General features: G+C 45.8%; 1 protein-coding gene across 4 annotated transcripts in view; it reads right to left on the reverse strand.

Annotated features, from left to right (window-relative positions):
* The window catches only part of FRMD4B (FERM domain containing 4B), a 123,342-nt gene that overhangs the window by 54,706 nt on the left and 40,687 nt on the right, over positions 1-27,949 (reverse strand). For 3 of the 4 annotated variants that reach the window (XM_034066145.1, XM_034066144.1, XM_031049250.2), the window contains exons 2-5: positions 8,033-8,098; positions 7,279-7,373; positions 5,102-5,194; positions 832-916 (exon numbers count right to left, since the gene is read on the reverse strand). In XM_034066145.1, coding sequence (XP_033922036.1) covers positions 832-916; positions 5,102-5,194; positions 7,279-7,373; positions 8,033-8,098 — 339 coding nt within the window. Of the gene's footprint in view, positions 1-831; positions 917-5,101; positions 5,195-7,278; positions 7,374-8,032; positions 8,099-18,633; positions 18,652-27,949 lie in introns of those variants that run through there. The other variant, XM_034066146.1, reaches the window with a different exon arrangement.

Consider the following 27,949-nt stretch of genomic DNA (forward strand, 5'->3'; position numbering starts at 1 on the left):
CCAAGTCTCCCTCTTAGGCTGATTGAACTATGAGTAAAATAAAGGCACCAGACGCATAAGTTTGACTTTAACTGGTAAATCCCAGTAACATCCGGTATTGCTGAAGTTCATTAAAGTGCAGCTGCTTTGCACCACTGGTTATAAGGGGCAAGGCAGTAGTGGCTGCCACAAAGCTCTTTTTTCACACCAAGATATACCTGAAGCAGAGCTACCTTATTATTTAATATTCTGGCTACTATATCATGAAATAGCTTTTAAAAATACGTACTTTACAAATTTGAACATTTTAAGCAAACAACGGAGGATTCTTAGGCAGAGAGTAACCACAGAAAGTATTTTAATAGCTAGCTTTGATTGCTACTTCATAGGGTTTATTAACTTTACTACTTGACTGAATTAAGGCAGGAAATCAGGGAACTAGGAACCATGTTCACAGTGGGTGCAAGACCTCACAGGTCTTTTCTTCTTGAGACAAGTCTAACTTGAGTGTTTGCTATGCAGTATATAGAAGGCTATGCCACTGAGACAGAGCCTACCTGCAAAGTTACAACCCAGATTTCAAACAACTTAAAAGCTTTTGAGTATTTAAGAGTTATTCTAGTGTGGTGAACACACAGCAGGGCTGAAACAGGACCAGGGAACCATCATCATCCCTATCCACCTGCTTGAAGCATCAGCATTTAAGTGAAAGAGGAGAGTATGCATGCTGAGATCTTAATACTTCAATAAGATCTAGAAAGCACACACAGCTCCTAAGAAGTCTGCAGGACTGGGTAGGTGCAGTGGGTAGGAGGAGATGCACAAGGAGCTCCAAAGGACACTGAGCCTTACCTGGTATACACAGGACTTGGCATTCAGGAAGAACAGCTCTACAGTAGTTTTGTCCTTGAGAAAGGAAATGCTTTCAATGTAGAACCTGAAAATTAAATCATAATTAAAAAAATGAATGGTTACTTTCTTGAATAGGTTTCATCTTCCTCCCAGATCATTTTATTTCCTCAGTGTTTTGTTCTCTGGCAATAAGATGGTGCAGAGGAACTATGAGCTACTGCACTTAATTTCCTGGCTATTAGGAGGGAACAAGTAGAAAATCACAGACCGACAGCATACAGGGAATGACAAACTCCATGTTCAATAGACTGTAGATATCTGATGACTTTTCCTATCATTCAAAAACCCAACCGAACACTAAAGGAGCAAAGCCCATCCCTCCTAGGCAGATAAAGCCACAGAAGTGGAAAAGGTAACTCCAAGCAGCATGTTGCTGGAGGAGAGGGGCTGGCGGCAGCCCCATTGCACTGCCTTTCCTCCAGGAGCATAGAGCAGCCATGGGCTGAACCCCATTAACATTGCTCCAAGCAAACAGGAACAAGATAAAAATGACAAGGAATGATTTGGGATCGACTCCATCCTACTGGGCACATCCATCCTAACGACAATGGGAGCCTCAAAACCAGGGGTTTACATGGAAGGGCTGCAATGGGCTCAGCCTCACAAGGCTCTATCCCGCCCAGCCCGCACTGCCTTCCTCCCCAGCCCAGCCTTGGCTTCTTCCCAGGGCCATGGCTGCATCAGACGCACACACCAACCAAAGCAATCCCATTACTGGTCATTCTGGCCCAGCCGAGGTTGGCAGATGGGTCCCAGTTTGTTACAGTACACCAAACAACATGGATGCCACTGGCACTCTCCAAAAATCAGACACAACCTGTCTGTACACTTCTCTGACTCACCTGGGGCATCAACCCAAACAGTGCTGGGATGCATCAAATGATGCAGAGAAAGCACATCTGTAATTTGGGGAGCATGGAACTGCCAAGTCAATTTAAAGAGACAAATTTGTGTGAATGTGGTCCTGTCACTCCTCCTTTAGCTGGATCTGCAAGCAGGATACCTGGTCTGCAGCTCCTTAAGGAGGATGAATGTGTTGGGTCCAGACTCTCCCAGCCAATGCTAGACAGAGACTTTTTCCAGCCAAGTTCAGCCAAGCAAGGACTTCGGCCACTACCACAGACTACACCAGGGCTTCTCAGTGTCTTGCCTTTGATAGTGGGAGGGTTGGAAGTGCACAGGGCACACAGCCCACTGTGTTTATCAGAACCAGGCCAATCCCTCTCACAGCCCCACAGTGCTCCCAAGGCTCCTCACAGCCTTAGGCTCCAGTCACTCTTGATGTAAATGATTCGCAAGACACCCACAACAAGAGGTGGAAGAGGTCCACAGCAGCAGCATGGAGCACATGGCAGGAAGCAGTAAAGCTAGCACCTACTGCTCTTGTTAGGACATATGCAGTATTTATGCTGTGACTTAAGACAAGCAATACCTTAAACAGTAATCATTTTAATACTTCACATTCCTATGGCATGTTACATCAAATTAATTTTAAAGCACTCTTCAGGATGCCTCTGCAGGATAAGGAAATAATTCACCCATTTCACTGGCATGCAGCCCGTCCAAGGGGCAGACCCAAGCCCAGGACGGGCTGCCTCAGACATTGGAATGGCTACTTTACATTTCCATGATTCACCACTCACCAAGAGCTGTAGGAGCCACAGCTATTTCCACCTTCTCTTAGTCCCACCTGATGTATTTTCAGCTTTACTGAACTTCACTTCAAACACACTCAAGTGTTTCTCTCCAGAAATGCAGAGCATCAGAGGGCAGGAGCCTCACTGTCTCCATTCCCATGCTGCTGCCAGCCCAGCCCTTCACAGCACGGACCTCCTTCCACTGCACCAAAACTATCATTTTCCTCAACTAATGGCCTCATTTGCATTTGCAGTTTTTCTTAACTAAGAGCCAGGCATGGCTGTCATCATCAGAAGCAGGATGGTACATCTGGCTCTGAAGAGCAGTAGCTCCCAGTCACCAGTGGTACAGAACAGACCATAGGATCTGTGGATTTTAGTTGTCCCCTGCCCCAGCCAGGTCCACGGGTTCCTTTTCTTCCCTGGTACAAGCTGCATGCTCTTATCACCACAGTACAGATAGGGAACACTGGACCACAGAGATATTCAGGGGATGACAGGCATGTTGGGAACACCATAAAATGTATGTTCTGCTTTTATTTCCCATGCTGTCAGCATCCCTGAAACAAAAATGACAATTTTATGAGTCCTAAATCTGCATTATAGAGCCCTTCACCAGCTGCATGCAGCATATGAAAGCTTACGTGACTGGACTGAGTTTATGCCAGCTGAAGAATTCACATCTGAAAGGATTTGATCATGTGTTTCATTACTGAACAGCAAAATCTGGTGGATTCCCCCCCCCCCTTCAGTATTGCTACTGGAAACTGTCCAGTGTGGTGCTGAAAGACACGGAGAGCTGATGCTGTGGCACATTTGCCACTTGTAGAAGAACAGCAGCACAGCACTCTGCCTCATTACACCTGCATCTCAAACAAAGTGACACTGAGAGCAGCATTCATTCTGCTCATGGCTGAACCTATTTCAAACAGGCAGAGGGCTCATGCAGCCTGAGGGATGCCCTGCTCCTGCAGCAGCATCCACCACTGTCACATCATCCACATCTGGAGACCATCCAGCCCAGGGGCACACAAACAAAGTGCTGGGGCTCTGCCCATTCCCTCTGTGCCACTTGCCCCACACCCAGCTATGCTTTCCTGTTCAAGCCATGGACACACACAACTGTGTAATTCAGCTGTTCTCATGGGAGTTTATAGAAAAGGCTATGACAAGGCAAATGTGTTCACATGAGATAAGTGTCTGAGCTAACCACCCAAAGCACACGCCATGTGGCAAAGGCCTGGAGTCACTTACTTATCCAAAAAGTTCTAACAAAGTGGAGCTGCAGGTTTTGAAGTGGCTTTTCTGCTGGAATATCTATTTCCTACAGATCAGACAGCTTCCATATTGCTAATTATCTCTGCATCCTCCTCCTGCTCTGCTTCTCGCTCACTGCCCATCTCATTGGCTCCTATTCGCTTGGTCTAGATCTCATAACCCCAGAGTAGTCAGGCTTAAAATTAGCTTCTAAAAGTTATCTTTCCAAGCTCTCTCCTCACATATCAACTCTTGCCAGGTCTCTGCACAACCTGTCTTGTAGAGGATCATCATGCAACAGGAAGGGCCAAAATGAATATCACGCCTTAATCCCAGCCAAAGAAATACTCAAGTCATATGTTTGCTTTCAATATATTCACTCCTACGCCCTCATCAAAAACAGTGAATATACTGAAGAGCCCATCATCCCTTTTAAAGCAGGATTTTTTTTTCTTCTTAAAAGTGAGGAATTGAAGCTCTGAACACCATCACCAATAAGCACATATTCAGCCAAAACAAAGTGCAGTTTGGGCTGCTCCTAAATGACCTAAATGATAAAGGGGGTGCGAGGACATGGCGAGGCAATGGTGCCAACCAACCTAACTACTCAACTACTTCTGCCTTGGAAGTGCTTCAAATAATTAAGCACACAAGGCATAAATTCACTGGCATATGAAAAGCAAATGAGGTCAGTCTGCTCTTGTTTTCCTCATAGACTGTAAGGAAAACAGAAACTCCAACAATATTGAGAATATGATGCTTGGTCTTTTTTTTCCCAGCGCAGCACTCTCACAGGACATTTTTTTTTCAGGCCCTTAACCAGGAGAGCTTTGCCAGCAAAAGCCCTAAAGTAATGCAATTACACAGGCCAAAATCATCACTTTGCCAGGGATTCTATTCCCTCCTGGGGACTGCCTTAAACTGTGTGAGCAAAGAAGCCATTGGCAATGCCTTTCAAGTACAGGCAAACCTTGAGTAAACAAGGATGAAAAGTAGTACAATTGTTTAAAACTAGTAAAATTTAGCACTACTAAAGTCAGGCAAAGAAGATAGTTGAAATACGGGGTTTAAACAAGGAAAAAAGGAACAGTGCTCTAGTAATAGTTTAAAAAGTAGCAGGTTCCAAAGTACTTTATGTCGTAGTTACATGCAAAAGAGAGCAGCATTTACCCAGGACCTAATCTCCCCCTAAAACTAGTATGTTGCTTTGACATTTATTTCCTTTATCAAACCCGTAATCAGTTCTTTTAAACAACCCCCCTTGATGATAAATAAAGCCAAGTGATAATGTTTTCTTTGTGGAAACAATTACTCACCTAACAGCAAAGTACAAAACTGCTGGGCCTGGTTTCTTGGGCAAGTCATGGTCCAGCACTCTCTGATCCATCTGCAGCCAGACACTCTGACCTCTGCAGAAACAGGTTGGGGAGGTGGTTAAAAACTGCGATGGGAAATACAGAAATGGGGTGTTTTCAGTGCTCACATTTGCTCTGCTCTAAAAACATGAGATTCAGTTCTATGGCAGGCAAACATCTTCTCAAATTATTTCCTTTTCTTGTAACATTCAGATTTTGATGTTAGGTCATTTTTGGATGTTAAAGAATGTTCTCTGCAGTTATATTTTCAGCTGCAGCACAAAAGCTTAGCACCCAGAAAAGACAGATCTTATTGAATTACCCTCCTTTGGTATCAATGGGGATGCTTCCATTGACTTCTCACGGCTAGTGGGGGGGATCTGATCTGCAGCAAAGGCTGTATGTTTGCCTGCAGTATAAATGGTCTGAGCTCTTCTGCTGCATGGGGACTACACAGCTCTGCAGCTGTATCCCACTTATCCCTCCTCTTCTGCACCATCCCTAGTCCCAGTGTGACAGGAAACCTCAATTCAGAGCAGACGGGTTTACTGCAGGCACACTCATTAAACGGGGTAGGTGTTAAAACACTGCTCTCTCTGCAGCAGCTTCTCTGACTGAAACGGGAGGGAAGACAGAAAGCAAACAAAAAAAACCCATCCCAACAAGCTCCCTGAGGACCCTGGAGCCAAGGGAGCGCTGCAGAAGCCGGTGGATGCCCAGAAGGCTGGGGTATGGGTGCCCTCCAGAGGCCACACGCTCCCTCCAATCAGCCAGCCTAGTGCTGTACACCCACAGCAGCCTCTCAAGTCCCACTGGTGCTTCTGTGGAAGCCAACAGCTTTCAGGTAATCCCCTGGCAGCACTTCAAAGCTCAGGGTGAAGGAGCACCAGCAACCAAAAACCTGAAGAATTTCACAGCAGCTCTTCTGGGGGTAAAAAATAAGCCAAACGCAAACAGCATCCTCAAGGGATTCACAGAGGAGGCTGGAAGGAAGTGTTTTCCGACACCTGAAAGCACAAGGATGTGGCAAAAACATTCTTGGAGAGCCCAAGAAGAGGCTGATAAAAATAACACAGTGCTGCCTGTGGTCAGGGACTGCAACACCAGCCCTTTCCCCAGAGCCCATCCTGCACTTGTAGATGTGAACAGCCTTGTCAGGGCAGCCCCAGACATTGCTCTGACACAGTCTGTAGGCAGAAGGTTCCATCCAGGGCACTATAAAAAGCAGCACTGGACAGCAGCAGGCACTAACATTCCCATTAGACACGAAGAGGCTTATTTAGGGGCTGCATTAGTGCAAAGCTCCGTTTCCCCACTGCCCTAAGCAGCTCTGCTCCAGCGTTTTTTGGGGGAGCTGAAAGTAACTCTTCTGGAGATGCTGGCCCTGGGGAGCAAACCCTGCACCCAGCAGACATGGGGAAGTATTTCAGTCCCATGCTGACAAATGAGCCTGAACACCAGCTGAGGCTTCAGTTAACGTAGCTAACTCATGAGTTAACACCAGGGAAACAGATCTCCCGCACTGCTTCATAGCATCTCACTCAGCCCAGCAGCAGCTCTGGGTGGCAGGGGATGGGCAGCAGCTGCTGGAGCTGCCCCATTCCCATCAGTGGTGATGACGAACTGCACCCAACACTGCCACAAGCCTGCAATAGTCCAGCTGCTGGGAAGGAAGCATTGTGCATGTTGAGCACGTTATGCTTTAGCAGTTCTTTGGTTGTCTGCAGAATAGCTCGAATACCTAAAAGTAATAGGGAAGCTAGAGGGAAGTTGTTTATGGGAAGGACTAACCACATATTTTAGTGCTGCTAGAGCAATTCAGGTTTAAAAGACTTAATATATTTGAGATTGAAGTGCAAAGCAATAGGAGCAATTCATTTTGAAAATAAATGCAAACCCTTTTTGTTGTTACTAAAAGTGCAGAGTAGGGAAGCAGAGGGTTTACACATGGGAAATTATTGCTGAACCTATTTTTCTCACCTTATGAGACAAACATGAGAAGAGTTTGCCATCAGGAAAGTATCTCCAAGTATTCTCCGGTTTTTGCCCAGAAGGTATTTTCCAAATATTTTCTGTTTGTGCCTTCCCTTTTCTTAATGTTACTTACTAACATTCTTGCTTATAACTAACATACTTACGTATCATCTATAAATGTTATGCCAAAATACTCCTTTTCTTTCAGGTTGAAGTGTGAGGCCACCAGATCCAGTAACTCCCGAGACAAAAGTTTGGGCTATTGAAAGAATAAAAATGATATAATTAATTTCAGTCCAGGCTTTTTGTGTGTAATAAAATTTTTCTCTGAAAATACTGACATTTAAGTACCCATGGACAACTTAAAACCCTGTTGTGCAACTCAATACAGAAGTGGCTCCATCAGATTTAAGGCCGTTGGATTCAGTGTCTCTATGGAGCACAGAGAAGCAATTATGTACTTAACCCACGACATCAAGCTGAAGTGCATGGACTGACCGCTGCTTTCCTCTTTCTGAGGGAGAAAGGCATCAGCTCAGGCTTTCCTGCACTTACAGCAGGGGGGAATTTGTCAATTAAGAGAATATCATGTACTACAGGATCTCGTGCCTTGCGTTCTGCTAAGGGAATAAACACATCCCTCAGAAAACAGACTTCTCTTCTAAATTACCAAACCACCACTACCACAGGGGGTATTTTTAATACACTTGATGAATTCTTGGCCAAAGCAGCTGGAAAACTGATTGCAGAACTGATGGCATCTGAAAGCAGACCTGTTTATTCCATTTCTATGAGCTGCTCTAGTAAGAGATACTTCAAGCATCACTTTCACATGAGCCCCCAGTAGCACTGCTAAAGAAAACAAGCAGAGAAATCTGGCACTGTGCTACCAGTGCCCTAAAAGAGAAAGGTCTGTACCTGGACCAGAAGCTCCAAGTTCCTGTCATCGAGGAGATGCACCTGGCAGTGCCGGCCCTCTGTCATCTGCAAAGACAGCAACACAGCCCATGAGGAAGAGTGCGATACGTAGCTTTCTTAGTGTGCACTGGACTATATGAGTCTCAAGGGCAAGGACAACATGGAGCAAGTGTTTAATCTGTACCAGTAAGTGAACTGACTTTGTACCTGAGCATCCTTCTCCAAGGACTCACTCTGGGGAGCTGCCTGAGCACTCAGCTTCCATCAGCTTCAAGCTGAAACTAAGTGTGCTTAGCAGCATTCGGGATCGGACAAAACCAACATTAATGCTGGGAGAATTTAACTTGAGGATGGACTAGCCTGGCTAATACCATAGCCACAGGCAGCAGCAATGGCCTTTTGCTCCAGTGAGGAGCAGACATGACCAGGAACCCATCTATCCAGCCCTCCCTGCGATGGGTCAGCCTAAGGTTTGGTCCATTCTCCCCTCTAGATGGAGTGCCTGCCACCACATTGTTTTTCCTTGGACAGTTTCTCGCAACAATTAGAAGCCATTGCCTCTATAGGATTCTTTTATATAGGTGCCTGAACTGAATGATTAAGCTTTGCAACCTGTGATGTTATATCTGGACTACCTATCACATGTCACATTTATCTCTTGCAAACAAAGTGTCTTCCTCTTTAAAAAGTGAGCAATTCAGAAACACAGCACATTAAAAAAGCACATTATACCCTTTTAGTTCTTGCCTTTTGAAATCTAATATATTTCCATGAAAGCTTTTATATTATTTAAAATCTGTTCTAATTCTGAGCCTCTCAGCAGCTTCCTCAAGGACCGGCTTTGCAACACTCTCCAGGCAGGAGCTGGGGAAGGAAACCTGGCTTTTATATTTATTCTCCCAGCCTCAGAGTAACTTATTTCCTGACAGCACAAGCTTCCCACTGACTATAAATCCTCAGCTGTGAGGAGAGACTGAGAGTGGTTTGCTTAGATAGGGGGTCCCACAGGGATTAAACAGCAACACAGTGGTTTCTCCTTTCACATCCCTCTGGCTCCGCAGGGATGGGGACAAAGATAGGGCTGAGCTCTACTGCCACCAGCACCCCCTCATCACCTCCTGCCCCAGGATGCAGCACATCCAAACATTATAGAGGCTTTAAAGTAAGTACAATTTGTATAAGGTTGCAGTATAACTGAAAGGAGACCTCTCACCAACCCTAGTGCTACCCTCATTTCAACACGTGGCTGTTCGCACAGCAAGGGTTGCCCAGACACAGCCTCTTCTGTCAGCACTCAGCCGTAAGAAGGAAATTAACAAAGCTTTATTGTTTCAACTAATTGAGCTGATTTCAACCAAAAGCCAAGAGGGAGTCCCCTCCTGAGGAGCTCTGCAAACAGGTCAGAGATGAGCGACTGCTGGAACAACTCTGCCTAGTGTCTGGGAAAACAGGGCTACAGCATCTGCAGCACTGGCAGCTAAGAGCACTACTAAACAAGTATCATCACATCACTCACCAAAACAGCAGTACTGGTGAAAGGAGTGTTTACAGAGTGAGTCTAGCTGGAAGAAATCCCTTCCTTTTCATTTCTATGAACATAAATCTGGACAGAAGTGCCAGATGAAGAGCGACCTGTCCTGCAGGCAGGGGTGCACAGCAAAGGATGCACCGTCACAGAGGTGACAGGAACATCCTCTGTGCAAGCCATGGCTGCACCCCTTGGTGCTGTACGCTACAGATGCATCATCCCAGACCTGCACCAGCCCCATGCCCTGTGCTCCCAGCAAGACAGTATTTCCAGTACTTTATCCTTAGGATTTTGGAAGCAAAGCTATGCCATCACAATCCTGGCTTCAAGTGTGCTCCCTGTGATTTATCTTCTCATAGAACACGCTGCCTAGAGCCCTTAAATCCATTACAATCCCATCACAGGGCCATTTGTCCCTGAGAGCCATCACACATTCATAACCAAGTCACATGTTACCATCTATTAATCATTTCATCAGCGCACCCTTCAAGGTAGTGCATATTTCTGGCTCTGACATACTGGTACCAATCTGCCCCTGGTGCGATGTGTCTGATCCAATAGTGTCTTTAAATCATTCCCCATCTGTTGCTCTGAGATAGCACAGGGGTTGCCATTATTTAATTGCTAGCTGCTTTAGCTTTCACCCAGCGAAATCACATTAATCACTTCTGACTGTTTTAATTGCCTCAGTTATCTGTTGTTAAGTTAAAAAGGTTTCTATTATAGCAAACACATCCACAAAGACTTGTGCTGAGCAGAAAGGAAGGTTGGCTGCGAAGATTAAAACATAAAAGAAGTACCAACTATAATCTGTGCTTCTATTCAGCTGTCCAAGGTAATTGTAGAGCACCTTAAAAGTAATTAAATCGCATGACACCTCTGAAGATAGGCAAGATATAATTATCCCTAATTTTATTGATGAGAAAACATAAGGATACAGCTTTTAAGCCTGATTTACAGATATAGATACAGATAACATTTAGTACCTGCATCTCCTGGCATCTCATTACAAGTCATACAGATGCCTCCCAGAGTACTGGAAAGCTCAGTCAAGAAGTTGCAGAAGATGCCAGGGTGCTGGGTGACAAAGCACCATGAAATGCCATTCCTGTGACAAATCTGTCAGCTCCCAGTATCCTCAGAGCTCTATGCAGCCATGGGCTTGTGTCACCCCAGGAACGCTCTGCACATAGTGGGACATGACAGCAGTGTCCAGGGCTGTAGCTCAAGGAAGACAGGCTCTGGAACCATTCACATTTGCACCCCTTTACCCCCCCCCCCCCCCCCCCCCCCCCCCCCCCCCAGCCCATGCACACATCCCTGAGAGCTACATCCTTCCTAAGTGCCTTCTCCATGTGGGAGAAGGATACTCACTGTGTGGCACCACAGCCTGGTCAGGGAACACAAATCTTCCAGGGTGACAACCAGATTTGCATCTGCAGGCTCCAAACCCTAAACAAAGTGGTGCTAAGTACAGCAGTCCTCTTGCAGACCTGAGGCTTCAGCAACCAGCACCCTGGACCCCACAGCTGTGCAAGAGCTCACTCCAAGTATCCCCACCCCATTCCTGATGGGGCAAAGAGCACTTCACTTGGCTTACTCTGTACTTACAAACACCCAAGTAAATCACTCTCAGTTACTATCACAGAGCAACTCAAGCCCAGCCTGCATCAGGAATGCCGCCCACCAGAGAGTTCATCTCCAGGAGGCAACTCTCCTCACATGGAGCTGCCCCCCTGGGCAGGCAGGGCTCCTATATACAAGATAGAACTCACATTTTGCAAGCCTCACTTGCACAAGGGGCAGAACTGAAAGCTTCAGAAGCTATTGAAGCTACAAGACCACCTCACAAGCTTTGGAGCATCAAACACCTTCCACTAGCCCCATATTGTCCCAGTGCAGTGATGAAGAGGTATGACATGTCTATGGTGCAGCACTGCCACATGCTCCAGCACAGGTCTCAATGGTCTGGTCCTCTCCTCTTGCTTGAAGAAAAGCTGGAGAGCCTCATACAGAGGACTTCACCACCATGGCATAGAATCACAGAATAGTCAGGGCTGGAAAAGACCTTAAGATCATCTAGTTCCAACCCCCTGCCACGGACAGGGACACGTATCACTGGATGCATGAAGGGTTTTGGCCATGGAAGAGTGCCTCCAGCCCAGTGACCAGAGACCCTGAGTTCCTGGAGTCAAAGCAGCAAAGGACTTGACACCAGTGTGATTTCATTCCCCACAGCACATCCGCTCATGGGCCTGTTTTCTTGGGCTTGGGAAAGGGATTTGCACTTGGCTCCCCAGCTCTCAGGCTGTTGGGCTTCCCAAAGACTCAACACCCTGTGGGCCCCTTGCAGATACATTTTCTTTCATCTTTAATTCAGTACGCCTTGCTAATCTGAACAATATAATTGATTTTCTATGTACTTGGACCAATCCATCACAAGATGAGCACAGCTGCCTGGCTCAGTTAAGAGGTGGCGTGAGCAGTCTTGAGATATATATACACACATCTGTGTTTTCCAGCTTATTCTCATTGATTTTGCATTGTCTGCACAAATGAACAATTTCGTTATATTTTTGCAACATGCCACCAAGTTGGTCCTTTGAGCAGCTATTTTTAAAAGGCTGCTAATATTTAAAGCTATTATCCAGCAAAAGAAGTAGCATCATAAAATTCATGAACTATTCCTGTATCTCATTCCCAACAGGAAATTAGCAGAGTGATGCAAGTCATGGCCCCATTTTTGGCAAAACCATACTGAGATACTGGGATGCTTATTGTTTCCCAAAGTCACTTTTATGTTCTGCATACAATAAGCAATAAAAATTTGAAAATGGAGAGGAATGAAAAGGAGACAAGCGCTGTCTGATGCAGAAGTGCAGTGATATTAAAACACTGCATCTCTCATAGCTTGCTTTTAGCAAGAAACTGATTTATCCAGATCTTCAGGAAAAAAAAAAGGCAGATCAAGGAGAAGAAACACAATTCCCAGAATATTCATGTGTCGAAATTAAAGCATAGGGTGATGCTGTGGTTTTACAGAGCAGGTTAACATATTCAGAAAGGTTTCATATAGCTGAAAAATCACATTTTTCCTCCATCTTGCTTCTGACACAAAAATTAAGACAAATTCTCCACCTAAAAGCACTGAGGCAGATTTTCCAAAACATCAGTCCTTTAAAAAAAAAAAAAACAAGGCAGAAAGAAAAAAAACCTACTTCTTGGCTACTTAAACTGATTCCCTGTGATATCCTGAGCCTGAATGTTTATTTGGGAAAAAAACCCATATGCAGGATATTTATACTATTGCTCTTGAGCAGAAACATCCTCCCTTTTGGAGCTGGTTGTTACGTGCAGTATATTTAGACATCCATGTGTGTCATCCAGTTAGGAAAAAAAACAGAGAAAGAAAAAAAAAATCAGGGTGTAAACAGGAAACCTCAAAAAAACTTCAGCCAAAACCCAAAAGCTGTCAGAATAACCTATCTACTGATGTGTAGCTTCAGAATGGGAAATCATGAAGGGTTCGGATCAGAGCAAACCTGAATGTGATGCACTCCCTTGAGACCAGATTTCACCTCCTAGAACTGGGCAAATCACTTGGCATTGCTGGCTTTATCTGTCACTAACTTCTATTTTTAAGCCTTTTTCTGTTATGAAAAGGTCTGGACTCTTCACAGCTGGGGAAAGCCAAAACAGCCCGAAACCCTAACAATGCCGTGGCCGAAGAAGAGAGGATTGTACATAAGCTGCACTACTTGAGACAAAACTAGGAGCTGTTTCTACCATGGAAGTGCTCAGAGGTCTGCACAGGCATCCCAGCTGCTCCCATCTGGGACATGCCATGATCTGGGGATCAGCATCCCATATGCATAGCCTTCCTGACCAGAGGATGCTGTACCAGGTCCTGCACCCACATAAACATGCAGTGCTGGAAGCTTTAAAATCACTGCACATCCAGCAAGGCTCCACATCTTTAATGCTCAGAAGACTTCACAAGAAATCTTTTGGAAGCAGCAAACCTCCTCTCACAAGTCTCCTCTCTCCTTCCTCTTAAGATAAACTCTTTGTTCAGGCACGAGTGTTAGTGAGCACCTGCAGGGGCTCTGTCTGGACAACACCAAGCGTGACACCGGGAATGCAGTCCAGATGCACAGAACCATGCACATTATTTCAGTAAGCCCGTTGCAGGGTATCCATGTGAAACTAAACTTCTCTGGCAGGTGAGTAAGCTCCAAAGATATTTTACAGACAGAAAAGAAACTTGCACTAGTGCATCCAGTGATGAGAGAGGAAGAACCATTTTCACTAAATAAATGGCCAGCACACAAAGCCTGAAACCTGCAGCTCTAAAAGTGAGAAATTGGACTGCAGTGCACCATTAGCAGAGGGATTGTGAGAACTGGCTCCTTTATTCCTGAAACAGGCACATCACTCCACAATGGCTCAAGCAGTCAGAATGCTGAAGAAATTCATACAGATAACCAAAAAGAGTAATATTCCCACTCACAAGTGGCACATGGTCTGTGAGAAAGTGCTGTCCCTGTGCCACACCAACTCATCCTCACAAAGCATGTGGGATAGGGTTCCCAAAATCCTGCTATCCTGCTTTTGACTGGTGACTCCAAGGCAGCAGCACTGCTTTGCAGGTGTATGAGCCTAGAGAAACAGCCTTGCACCTAAAAGAGTTTCATCTCAAACCCCCACCTGAGCTGCAGTTAACCAGCTATAAAGCATCACCAATAATTTCCTGGAAGGGTTTGGGTTTTTTTCTTCCCTAAACCTCCCTTCCGTAACTCATAAGCCTGTGAGCGATTTCAAAGCTTAATACTGAAGCCCCTACGCTGACCTCAAATTTTAATCAGGGCTCAGGTTATTTTTCCTTTGGTCCTGAAGGCATTTAGGATCAGATACTGAGCTGCCTTAGATCATCACTGCTTCACTGACTGATACAAAGGGGCAGCTTACGTCTGGCCTGTAAACGTGCACAGCCTGATAAAAGTATAAAATAAGATGCAAGAATGTATTGTAATATGGAGCTGCCCTAACCAGGCACATGTCAGGAAAATAAAAGCTTTTGCCTGTCCTGGAAGGAAGGGGCCTGCATGCAGCTGAGAGGAAGAGGGAAAAAGTTATAAAGGTTTAAATGACCTCAGAGTTTCCTGGTGTGTCTGTTGGGAGAGCAAAGCTCCATCATGTGCCAGCACTCTGAGCTGCTCAAAGCTTTAAGGAAGAAAAAGCTTGAAGCAGGAAAATAACAAACAGGAGTTTGGTTTTACACCAGCATTTCTATGGAAACTTTGTAATTGACCCACACAGGTCTCCAAAAACATTTTGATGCACACTTCTTGTGAGCCTGTGTGCAAGACAAAGAAACCTTCGGCCGAAGTCTTGGCTTCAATGTAGTCAATTAATTTTGCCATTAACTTTAATAGGGCCAGGATTTTGCCTTAAATCATTTATTATCTTGCTATTAAACTTAACAGAAGCGAGTATCTGCATAATGTTAAATAGCCAGCAATGCACTGATGTGGCTGGCTTCATCTTTCACCCTTAGGTAAGATGCCTTGTAGAACACATCTCGCCTCACAAGGGTGACTTCCAAGTACCACTTTGTCCTTCCCAGGGGCTGCAGAGCCCACGCTGGCTCTGCACACTCCCATCCCAAAACTCATGGGCTCTTTACCCACAGCACTTGCAGGGACTGTACAAGTGATTCCTAACCTCCATGTGTCCCTGTGCTTCTTGTCTTAGGACCAGCCAGGCAGGGATGGACACCTGAAGGCCTGACTGAATACAACATGCACAAAACCAGTGTTTTAAGATGACACAGGTGGGAGAAAACCCACTTATGTGCAAGCTGGTATGAATACCCCTTTGATGCTTTCCATGGAAATGTTGGCCCTGCTGAAGTTTTGGCAAAGAGTTAGAGATAAAACAGAGTGCCTGGAACAAGGGGCTGAGAGGCTCTCTGGGGTGCATGGCACCTTCCTAAAATAGCCACACAAGCTGAAGATACAATGAAAAACTGGCTCCTGCAGAGCATCAACTAACTTTCATGTAGGCCCCACCAGCTGAGCCAGTAAAAGTCTGGCAAAGCAACAGCCCAAGTGCTCCCCCTCACTGCAGGCACTGTGGCTTTTCAGGGCCCAGTGCCAACACACTTCCCATGAGATTCTCACTTTTCCCATTTATTCCACTATTTCTCATTGCAGAGGATGGCAAATCTAAAGGACTCTTTCACTTGCTTTATTGATGGCTTGCTGAATTGTCCAGGACAACAGGCACAGCCTCTTGTGGCCATCAGAAAGATCTCCTGCACTGGAGCAGGTTGTGGGGCTCTAAATCTCATCCTCCTCCCTTGAAATGCTCAAATGCAATGTGCAAAAATAACGAGGAGCACACTGCAATAAAAGGCAAAAGCAAAGAACAGTGATAAATGAAAATCCAGGCAACAAATTAATCCAGTCTTCCTCAGAATTATACAGACAGTATCTCAGCCAGGAGATAAACCCTTTGCCGAGAGCAAAATATAAACAGGAGAGTTGCTGCTTCTTGGTCTCTACAGCAGCATGCAGTGTAAAACCTACCTCTCTTCTCCTCACAGGGAAATTCTGCAGTGTGGCTGCCTTTGCTGCCGCTCCTCCCATGCAGGGGTTGTTCACCCCATGACCTGAGCTGCAGCATGAGGATGAGGATGCTACAAGTGCACAGGCAGCATCACTTCCCACAGCACAAAGCAGAGGAGCAAACTGCTGCAGAAGAGCCTTTACTGGCTCAGTTTGCCCCATAATTTTCAGCTGACAAGCAGCAACCAGATAGTGTTTCATCTTCTCTGACACTGCCATGTGCCACAGGACATTGCCAACAGTGTTATCAGTGCTGCAAGTTCCTTTGACATAGGGGTAGAGGTTAACCATCTTCTTGAAGGAGCAGCCCCCTTGTTGCATCAATATTCTTCTTTCATTAAAGCTGTCTCAAGCCCAAAACTGAGGTGTTTCTTGAACAGGTCATGACATTCCATGAGTGCTGATGTTACCATCCCTACAACTTTGCAATGTGTTTAAAATATCAGCAAGAAAACGACAGGCAACTATACAGCTAATCCTAAAATATCAGGAAAATTAATAGGAAACAAACAGTGCAGATCTGCCACAAATATCAAGTCAATGAAATACTTCATCCAACATCTGCTTTCCTTGGCAGAACACAGCTAATAAGTTAGTGTCTGGTAGAAACGTGCTTATCACCAGCGGTGCTGAGACACTGCAGTCAGGTTATTACCACACACAAGCCCATCATAATGCTTTGTTTCAGTGTAACCTCCTGGGAGTTCAGTGGAAAAAAAAGATCCTGTGCAATCAGATGCTATCCAATGGGGCAAATGTGGAGCTGGCCCTGGAAAGGGCACTGCTTCAAGGCAGCAGCATCCTCCGCCCTTGAATGAGCAGTACCCACCTTAGGGCAGGACCAGACGCCTGCCCTCCTATGACTTGTTCTGACCTTCATTCCTCGACCAGGAGGTTGCAGGCAAATCAGTTAAGCTCCTGCTTATTTACTTCAGTCTCTACAACACGAGCCTCAGGAAATATTCTGTGCACAGCTTCTGGTAACTTCCCCTGTGTTTTACCCCACTCCAGAAGCTATCTCTGACCCACCTGAAACAAACTCAGCTTTCCCAGTTATGGGAATAGTTACATAAGACCAAGAAAATCCCATTAGGAAAGAGTCTGCCATCCCCAGAGACCTGTAGCCCTGTTCTAAATCCTTTTTTGCCTCTCCCCAGCCCTAAAGCTCTCCCCCTCGCTTTGATGGCTTCTCACAGGCTTCTTCTCCGTCCCCCCCAAATGCCTTTCTTACTTCTCAACCATCCCTATGCTCGCACCTGGTTTGGGTTTTTGAGGCAAAGCTACTGAGACACAAGACACAGACAGATCAAGCCTTGATCATGAATGCTTTCCAGGCAGCACCACATCCTATGAGGGCATCCTGCATCTTAGCCCCTCCTGCCCTATCACAGTCCTTGCACCCGGTTCATCCCCCATCCTGCCTCCATCCTCTCCCTGTACTTTTCCAGCCATTCTCATGCTTGGCAGCTGCCCCTCAGGAAACACAGACGCCAGCCTTCAACAGACATTAGGTAAGCAGGCAATGGAAAAGAACATAAGGCTGTATCACAAGTCCATCTGAACTGCCTTTAAACCTGTAACTCTTCACATACATGCAAAGAGCAAGGAAATAAACCAAGGAAAGCCTGAAATGCAAGGCTCCCTGTGAGGAGTCAAAGCAGGGGTATTGGCTGCAGCAGGCATGGCATGCATCCTGCCACCAGCACCCTGCCAGGCACTCAGGCTCTGACACTTGGACTGCTCCCCACACCATGTTTAAAGCAAAACAAGCACTTGGCATCAAAGGCTTTTTCTCGGCAGCCGTTACCGAGCTCCATGTACTGCATCCCCAGTGCCGATCTCTTCATGAGGGGGTGTTTTTAGAAGCAAGAGGGGTGGGGATCTTACTGATGAGACATTTAATAGTTACACACTGAAAGGAGCTACTGTACCAGGCACTGGATGCCTTTTTGCAGGACTTATGAATCTGTGCTTTGTTCAGCTTAAATCATATCTCAGAGCAGCCTGTGAGGGTAATCTCCCAAAATGTTGGTTTTGCTATGACCAAAACTTACAGACCCACTCCCCAGCTGCACAGTTACAAGAGTCAAGCTTGGAATTAGCATTTTCCTAAAGCAGCCAAGGCAGCACTTCCAACAAAAGCAGGAAAAAGCAGCTGGAAATGCTGGGAGTAAACAAACAGCCCCTTATCTCCATAATGGAGTGCAAAAAGATGCAAAGAAATTTTTATGGACTGAGCTTGCAGAGCAAAGAAAAGAGCAAGTAAAAAGGTTCCAGCCAGCACTTACCACAGTCCCCTACAAAGCAAACTCACTGCTCCGTGCTGCTCTCCTGCGCTCACAGCTCCAAGCTCTGCATGATGTTTAAGTCAGGACACAATGTAAAGCACTGAACAACATTATCTGCTGCTGCTAAGCATGAGATGTTAAATTATAGCCTCTTACCTCCAAGTCACAAGCCCTGCTGGTGCAAAAGGACTGGAGAAGCCCAAGAACTACTCAACAGCATGCATCTGCTAAGCCTTCATGTTTTCTGTACGTTCTAGCTGAGGGAAGAAGGGAGACACGATTCCGGACTTCTTCCGTGGCTATATAATCTCAAGGAAGTGACCTTCGCATTGGTGCTTTGATTACAGATTCAGAAACAAAAGCCTTTCCAGAGTGAGTCAGGGGACACAAGAGGTTGAAACGTGATTGTTAAAAAAGGAGGCGAGCTGGGAAAGCATTACAATTGGTTTGGGGTTTCTTGTTGTTTGTAATATTAACCCTTTTATCATTAAACAGATCCAAGTAAGAACCAACAGTCACCAACCAAAGGCACAGCACAGGCAGCCAGCCCCAGGGCAGCGTGACACTTCACTGTGGGACCACAGGTCCTCGAGCCACAGGAGCCAGCTGAGGACCCCAGTGCCAACAGCTCTGTGCTTGCTGGGAGCTGCCATCGTTCACTGGCCTCTCCCCCCCACACATCCCCATTCAGGAGATGGAAGGGAGCTTTCTACTAAAACCTAGCACAGTGCTAAAGTTTCAGACACCCCACTATAGTGTTTCACTGGATTTCCCAAATCCCTTTCCAAAGCACAGGTCTGCTGCCTCTGATACAGCTTACTGCACATCAGGGAAGGAACTGAGAGTGCAGTTTACATACTTGGCCATCAATCTGAATCTGTTCTGGGGTCAGGGTTGCTCTCCAGGAGTACAGTTTGCTGCTCTAGATGTGCAGGAGTAAAGCATCTACCTGCTGTTCTGCTGCTCCCTTTGCAGACTCTTTTCTGCATGCAAAACACTGAATTATACTTCAGCTCCTGGATTCCTTCCCTGCCAGTGCACCAGCCTACAAGGCTTCACACACAGCTCTGACCGTGTAACCGTGTCAGGCAGAGCACAGGTATCACACAAAGGCATGAAAACTGAGCTTTCCTCCAAAAGAGCATCAAATGCCTACGTAACACAGCTTTTACTGAAAACAGACAAAAAAACACAAACCAGGAAACCAGAGAACTGTGCACCCAAATCCAGGAGGCTGTAACCCCAGGCAGCTACACAAGAGGCACAAAATCTCAAGTTTACACATGAAGTCACTTCAAAATCTGAAGCACAAGCTTGCTCCTTTTCACACACACAGCTCAGCATTATTCATTTCTTTTTATGTGACAGGAATATGGGTACCCAAGCTTTTAAATCACACCACTGACTTGCATCCTCTGGCTGCATAAATTATGGTAGGAAGATCGATGCCAAGGGAACAACACAGCCCAAGAGCACAGCATCCAACATGAGAAGATATGGGCCAAGGGAAAAAACACAGAATGGTACTAGAGCAGGGATGAACTCTGAACATGCACGAAGATAACTTCACATGGGAGCGAGAACAACCTATTCCCTTTAGCTGGATGCTCTTTGATTATTTCTGCTCCCAGTTGAGCAGTCACTATACACAGAGAGGACACACTATGAAGATTTTTCTACCTCAATTTTTTATAATCTATTGATCTACTTTAATAGAAAAAATTAAGCTCAACACCTGGAACAAACTAACTTGCTTCTATCAGAGCAGGAAGCAAGAACCTTGGGGTGAAACATTTAAAAGCAACACCTCAGACACATGGCTCCCGCTTCTCAGAGGTACAAAATCCTCTTGATCCAGCTCAGCTCCTCTAAACAGGAGGCTGTGTACTGACTGTTTGAAGTCAGTAACAGGATCCATTAGGCTGCAGAGCACTGTTAAAAAGAAGCTGGGCTGCCTCGTCCACACAATCAAGGGGCACAGCCAGCCCTGCTCCCTCACCAGGAGCTACTCTATGAATTACCATCAATCCAGACACCTACAAAGGGCAGCTCACTCCAGCTACCCCAGACACCCAGATGCAGTGAGGTGCCAGAGGTGCCTCACCCTCCTTGTTTAAGGCAGAGCAACTACCTTTGATCAAATATCCACCTTTTAAATAGCTGCAGACAAACAGTTTGAGTTGGCTTTCTTTCCAAAGTTACTTTGTAAGAACTAACACTCTCACAGTCATCAGAATACAAAAGTTCTCCACATCATGCTCCATATCACAGCTTTCATGAGAAAGCCATAAAGCAGGAGGGTGCCAAGTCAGGTCCAGCCAGCTGGTCCAGACTGCACCAGCAACCTAAGGGGCGGCAGTCGAGACACTTGGGAGTATTTCAGAACAACAAACTTGCATTTGTCTCCAAAACACAGACTCCAAAGCCCAAAAATAAGATGGAAAATAGACAGTGAGTCATATTTCCTTAGAGAGAAATGACGTGGAGGTTTACCTGGGTGGTGCCAACTCCTGCCCTGCTGGGATAACCACAGGGACAAGAATAGCTGGAGGAGGGAAAGAGTACAGCTCCTAGGAGGATCCAGGGCTTCCAAACAAATACAGATCTGAGCTGTACGATTCAGCTCTGGGACACAGATAACTTCTAAACCAGAAACATTGGAGTTTAAAGAAAATCAAGTGCATCTACAAGAGGTTCCAGCAGCAGGAAGCTGTCTGAGCAGTGAGAGTTGAGCAGGAAGAAGTCTCTGCAATTCAGAGGCCACCAGAAAAGCTCCGAACTGAGGTCTGGGGTTGGCAGTGCTGCCAAAGAGCACACAACCCCATAGTGAATGCAGGACACCCAGCTCTCTGAATAAGGTGAACAGATGCAATGTGCTTGACATTAGAGAGGAACTACTCTCACTTTCACTACAGCTTAGCTAACACTGGCTTGCATGCCTGCTAAGCGCACCTGCCCAGCCCGATTCCTGATGGGCTTCATCCACACCACCATATTTACTCTCCTAAAACAACCATGGCAACCAGACACACCCACTCTGGTAGCAGCCAAACATCTACACTCAGCATGATGGGGACCTATTTGCCTTCCTGGAAAGCTTGTTCCCCTCCTATTTTTTTTCTTATCTACAACTTGTTTTCCTCTCCTATTGCACTTCTGCCTTTTTTCCCCACTACGTGTTTGTTTTCCCACACTTCCTTGGAAGTCTGTGCTCCGTTTGGAGTACTGGGGGTTTTGACACACAGCTAAATGGGGGTGGAATGATTAATTTTTAATTCCCTGATGTCTCCCCTCTCCTCCCTTGCTTACACAGACAGTACACAAGCCAGCAACCTACCTGCACAAGATACCAACAAGCATGGCCTTCTCTGCTCTGCCCAGCCCACGTCACCTAACAGAAACCACTGATCCAATGAAAGGTAAAACCAGGATGCTCAGAAAACAGCATATAATTATCAGTGGCCACATGGTCTAAGTGCAGCAATTTCTCAGTCACCACTCCCAGCTCTGCTGGCACCACACATTTGCACCCAGTAGTAAGCAGGAACTCATCACTGGGACAGCACCTATTCTACATCAAGTGGAAAAGCAACCATGGAAACATCAGTGTCTTAAATCTGACGTTGCTTGGACTGTTGATGATGGCTTTTAATGGCTAAACCAGCACACTCAGGCTGTTCTCAGCATTTTGATGACCCTCACTATCCCCACCTCTCCTTCCCCAACATACAAAATCAATGTATGTTTGTATGCATGGCAGATAAACCAGCAGGGAAAAGTGTACATGTGTATTTGTGTGTGGGAGGGTATTTAAGCTAATATATTCTAGCACCAATAGCTTTATCCTCTTTGCAGTCTCTGAGACTGAACTGGCCTCCATCTGTACAGGAGATTAGCAGAATTCCTAATCACTAATTATGACTCAGAGGTTTTAAGAGCAACGCAGACTGCACAAGGGTGGCCTGATTTTTAGAAAGTGAGCAGACAGCACAGTGTTATTTTAAGCACATGGACGGTCCATCGACAACTGCAAAGCACTGCAGTGACTTGCTAAAGTGATGGAAAGCTAAGCACTCAGAAGGACAAAAAATGAAGTATGGAAGAATCAGCATGTGCCTGAAACACTTTTAATTTCCTTTTCTTGTCCAGTCAGAGCAAGCTTGCCAGCCTCAATGCACAAGACCAAAACAGAGATTTATGCAGGCAGGTTCATACAGTGATACCTTTGTACAGGAGCCTGCTTCTGAAAGGCAGCGACATTTGAAATCTAACGTATTTAGTGACCTGTGTCAGATCGAAGAAAAAGAAATATTTATACAGGCCAAAGCGGTTAGTGAATAGGAGGCACTGTTTGAAACTGGCACCGTGACACCCTGAAGGAAATCAGGTGAAGTTCACAGTCTGGTTGTGAAGTTTGTCTGCTAGGGAAGAGGGAGGAGTGGTACAAACCCCATGGTTTTGTTTGAATTAACTAAAACAGAAAGCGCTATATCATGAGCTCAAATGGAAATATGTCTGGCAGAGAGCTTTGGAAAGCGGCTGTTGGCAGTGTGTAAAGCCACTTTAAGCTGTCAGGACGCATTGCCTGGAGCTGGTCCTGTTCTCTGCTCTGCAAGAGGCTCCCCCAAGCCCCAGCCACAGGGAAGCCTCCACATGCCGTGTTTGGATGTGTTGGGAGTTTCAAGCAGAGCCAAAGCACTGTGTGAGCAGAGTCACAGCATTAGATCAGATGCCTCCAAAAGGAAAACAGCTGTATGCAAGCAGTCAGAGCAAAGCTTTCCCAGAGCATCCAGGAACCCATAGGGCTCAAGTTTAAATCTTTGAAGAGGCACATATTTGTTGTCCTCTATAAAAGGTCTTAAGCTGCTCTGGAAAACACTAACCCATGAGGACCCCCTAGACCCTCTGAGCATCACTCCAGGGTCTGTCTGGTGCAGAGGAAGGAAAGCTTTGCCTTGACAACACACCACTCATCCTTCATGCTCACCCTCACTTCACCAACAGCACTTTTCATCACTCTGAAAAGGAAAAGAAAAAAGGCACCTCCAGTTTGCTGTCAGCTTTTTTTATAATGAAGAGTTAAGGTGTGGCAGCAGAGGAAACACAGTCCTCACTATCCAAACCATCGATGTTAGCACCATAGGAAACAGGAGGCAACCACTTCCTCTCTCATTTCTCCACCCCAGGTACGTATGGGACAGACACACGTGCAAAGCTTATTTATTGTGCTTCATCAGCAGAATTATTTCACTTCACCCAGAGGAAAAGACTATTCAGATGTTAAAAAGCATGCTGTCTATAAAACCCACCTGAATTCAGTTTATACTTCTACACCAGATTGTTACCCAAATAACCAGTGTAACTGAATAGCTTAATCATAGAGATGCTCCCCTACCTGGTTTCACATCCTATTAATCACAGTGTGTCATTGTATTCTGCAAGGAGTCTGGGGACTGTTTGCCTGGTTTCTCTTTTTCACTTTGCATTAAGCAGGCTGTCTGACAAGCATTTTAACTGTGATACTAAAGCATTTATTTGACCAGTTTTTAATTTATATGAGGTTAGCTGTATTATTAAATAGACTTTGATGCAATGTTTCATTCATACTTAAAGCACAGCGGGTAATGGGGACTGCCTGTGCTGTGGGATATATAGGTGAAAACTGGTATTCATATCTCAGGGAAAGAGATGTACCAGGATGTAGTAGTGTAGACATCCCAGTTAAAGTCAGGCCAGTGGTAATAACTCACTAAACACAGGATAGATGGCGATGCTGAAAAGTTTTGGCTTTGCCGCAGCTTATTAACCTCATTTATACAAGTTTCACTTTCTGTTTTAGTGCTCTATAATTAAATATAAGACAGGTGGCCTATAAAACCAGCACGTGGAGAGCCCTGCCAACAGCTTTATTCTGGAAGACTATCAGGACACCCAGAAGTGCTGCCTGTCCCACTGTGGGCATCCAGAGGGGCTCTGGGAAGACCACCTAGTGCCCAGCTGGCTGGTCAGAGCACTACATTCCAGGTCTCCACAACAAAATACAGCCCTTGCTCCTTTCCCTCATAGGAAATGGGTACCCCTGTGTGAAGGCTTCTGTGCTGATTCTCACCTAGGATTCTTTCCAAGCCCCAATAACTCATCTTGACTTGCTGCAGTTAGAAAGATCTGTGCCAGCTCTTCCATCAGCTGTCTCTGCAAGTTTCTGTTCCAGGACAGGCTTTCAGATGCTTTCTGCCATGGACAAAGCAATGTTCCCTGGCATATAACCTAAGCGCTCACAGAGGATAAATTCACATACTGTACAGCCCTCCTCCCCTCGCATGGGTTCAGAAGTTATTCCAGTGTGAAAGGGGATGCCCTGTCAGCACTTTGGCTCATAATGACTCCAGATGACTAGGCTCCGAGCAAATAGGACATCCCTTCTCTTTTGGCAGATGAGACAGCTGATGGCAAGCATCCTGGAGCAGAGACCAGCTTGGCTTGCTGGGCTGGGGCTCAAGTCCCTAGACCGGTGATCAGGTGAAACAACTGCCAGAAAGACCTTGGAAGGTTTCCTACACACATGCTATAAGCAAGATGACTTCAGAGGTGACTGACAAAGGCTGGTTTGTTCTTGCTGGGCTGAGGTTTTTGTACTTAAAGCTGCTAAGGCAGGTAAAGGTTTTATGCTGGCAGTGAGGATTGCAGTGTGCCCTGGCCAGGCGGCTGTGCCCATGTGACAACCTCTGCACCTGCCGGTTTCAAACACATAGGCAAGAGCCCTGCATAGAAGTATGAAGGTGTCATTGGCTTCTCCGTGCTGGGATTCAAGCTCAGGTCTCCCATGAGGCTAGCAAGCACTTCATGTATAAGACCAAAACCCCTCACCACCACAGTAACAAACACTGCTGCCCAGGGAAGAAATCCTACTGGCTTCCCTTTCACCACAATAATGTGCTGATGATTAAAGAGAGACCTGCTGGCAGTGTCCAGCTCACCTGAAAATAGCCACTGACCCACAGAACATGAACATGTATCTAACAGAACTGAAGCCTCCAGGGCTGAGTAGCAGCTCAAGTGCTGTCACCTCAGTTTTCCCTGCATGTCCCTTGCATGTAGCTCAGTGACAAAGTTCCCAATTCATTATACTGTGCACAGCACAGGGAGGACAAAAGTGTAACTTTAGACTAAAGGGCCTTTATGGACAACATGTGGCACTTATATCATAACTGGAATATAAATGGGAAAGAGTTGAAGAAATATGAACATTCTTGGTGAAGCCAAAGCAGGAAAGGACTTTGTTAAGCACCTGTCAAGGTGCCAGTATAATAAGAGCACAAGGCAAGAACATGCTTTCATGTAGCTGCATTAACTATAGGACTTGTATAAAAAATCTAAGACAACAAATATCATCCTTGGCTGGTAAGAGAGTGTTGTTAATCCGTGTTACAGACAAAAAACAGGGGCACTGAGAAGGAAGACAATTTGCCCAAGGTAACATGCGATCTATGGTAATGATGTGACACAAAATCTCATGTCCAAGATCACAGCCTAGTCCCACAGACATTAACATCTACCTCCTTGGAGAAACAACCCCATGCAGAGCTCTGCATTGCAATGTTTTGCTCCTGCAATGCCGGAGGTGAGCAAGTGTAACACAGCATGGCTCAGAGTACATCCCTGCATGTAGGGGTCATCCAGCTGCTGTCTCTACATGCTCCCATGGCTTGAGGTGTTTAAAAAATAAATGAAAAACAGTATTTAATTTAACCTCTTACATTGCTCCAGTATCTAAACAGACCAGTGCTGAATGCCCGGTCTGCTCTCGCTAGACTCACTCAGAATATCACCAGTGGGTTTAACAGAAGAGAGCCAGGATCTGAGCTCAAAACAAAGTGTGTTTGAAGGAAGCACTTACAGGGCATTCTTTCACCATCTCCCATTCATACACTCCAAATTACCACTAGGAAATTCCTGATGTTAAAACATGAGAGTCACCATATTCCTGCCTGGTTTCATCTCCCAGGGATAACCCTTGGAGCAGCGAGCATGGAGCAACAGGTCACTGGATGTCCCATCACTGCATGTCCCCAGCAGCATGGCTGGGCTGTCCTCATGGTCGTGACAAGCTGTGGGCAGAGGAGAGCGGGGAAGGGGACTCCTTGCCCACTACCCTGGCTCAAGGGCAATATGGAAGGATGACAGAGGGACCAGTCCTTTCGTTTTACCCATTTTCACATTTCCACATTAGGATACAGACACAAGTCAGTGATGCTTCTCATAAAGAAGACAAAACAGATTAATTCATTAACACCCACTAGGAAACAGTAAGTTTGGGCAGACCTACAGTCACACTTGGTTTTGAAAAAACCTCTTTTCACTTTGAGCCAACCATCAAAGCATCACAGTTAAAGACGCCAGATACAGCTGCTGTTAGATCTTGGTCCTTACCAAGCCATTATTGCAGCCCTGGAGGGATGGGTTTTGCCTCCTTGGGGATGCAACAGGGAGCAAAGGCAGTCCAAGCTCCATGCTATTCACATGAATGGAGTCCAGAAATAATACCCACACCAGACAGGTGTAGCTAGATTTTATTTATAGAGAAGGAGCCAGGGCTGCATCCCACATTTATTCAGGGCAGTACAGGTGGGCAGACAGGGAGCAATGATGCCTGTACTCCTGCATTCCCTAAGTACACACAAACCATATTCCTTAAGTGACACACATGTCAAAGTGTTTACATCCATCATCTGTACAAGATGCCAATGTGTATTCGAGCACTTGGAAGCACTTCTATCACTATAAAGCTGTTTTCCTGCTCCTGGGCATACCCTAAAGCTACATAGCAACAGATCATTTTGGGATTAAATAGGCACAAATGTCCCTTTAGCATGACTTTCCCATGAAAGTTACAGCCTGATGGTTCTGGTGAGCTGCTTGCTATGAGCTGTGTCATTCTCTGTGTTGCAAGACACCAGGGAGAAGCAGCCTTGAAATGTTCAACATAACCTAGTAACCACGCAGGCTGACACTGTGACCAGGCACACATCGCAAGTGTGTATGTGAGACAAAAATAAACAGACACACAGAAATGTAACTGCCAACAAAAACACACTCCAAAAAGAGTGACACCACCCTAACTGCAACTGTATACCACAGTAACTGCAAGTACCGGGCTGTATTTTCTGCCTAGGAAAGGGGAGCCTCCCATTTGTTTCAGAACACATTTGCAGCCCCCCCCCCCCCCCCAATAGTAAACACTTCGCAATGCAAAGTCCTACCCACATTACAGCCTGCTACTATTCAGTGAGACAAACACAAACGAGCAGCAGAAAAAGCTACAGCGAACCTCTCCTTTGGCAGCATCATGCTCTGGATACCCAATGGCAGCACAGGCTGAGAGCTGAGCTCTGCCTCCCAGATCACAAGTACAAGGATGGTGACAGCCGAAAAGAAGCTTCAAGGGGTTGCAATATAGGGGGCAGTTGGCTGA

This window comes from Melopsittacus undulatus, chromosome 9, assembly GCF_012275295.1.
Source record: "Melopsittacus undulatus isolate bMelUnd1 chromosome 9, bMelUnd1.mat.Z, whole genome shotgun sequence".
Lineage (NCBI taxonomy): Eukaryota > Metazoa > Chordata > Aves > Psittaciformes > Psittaculidae > Melopsittacus > Melopsittacus undulatus.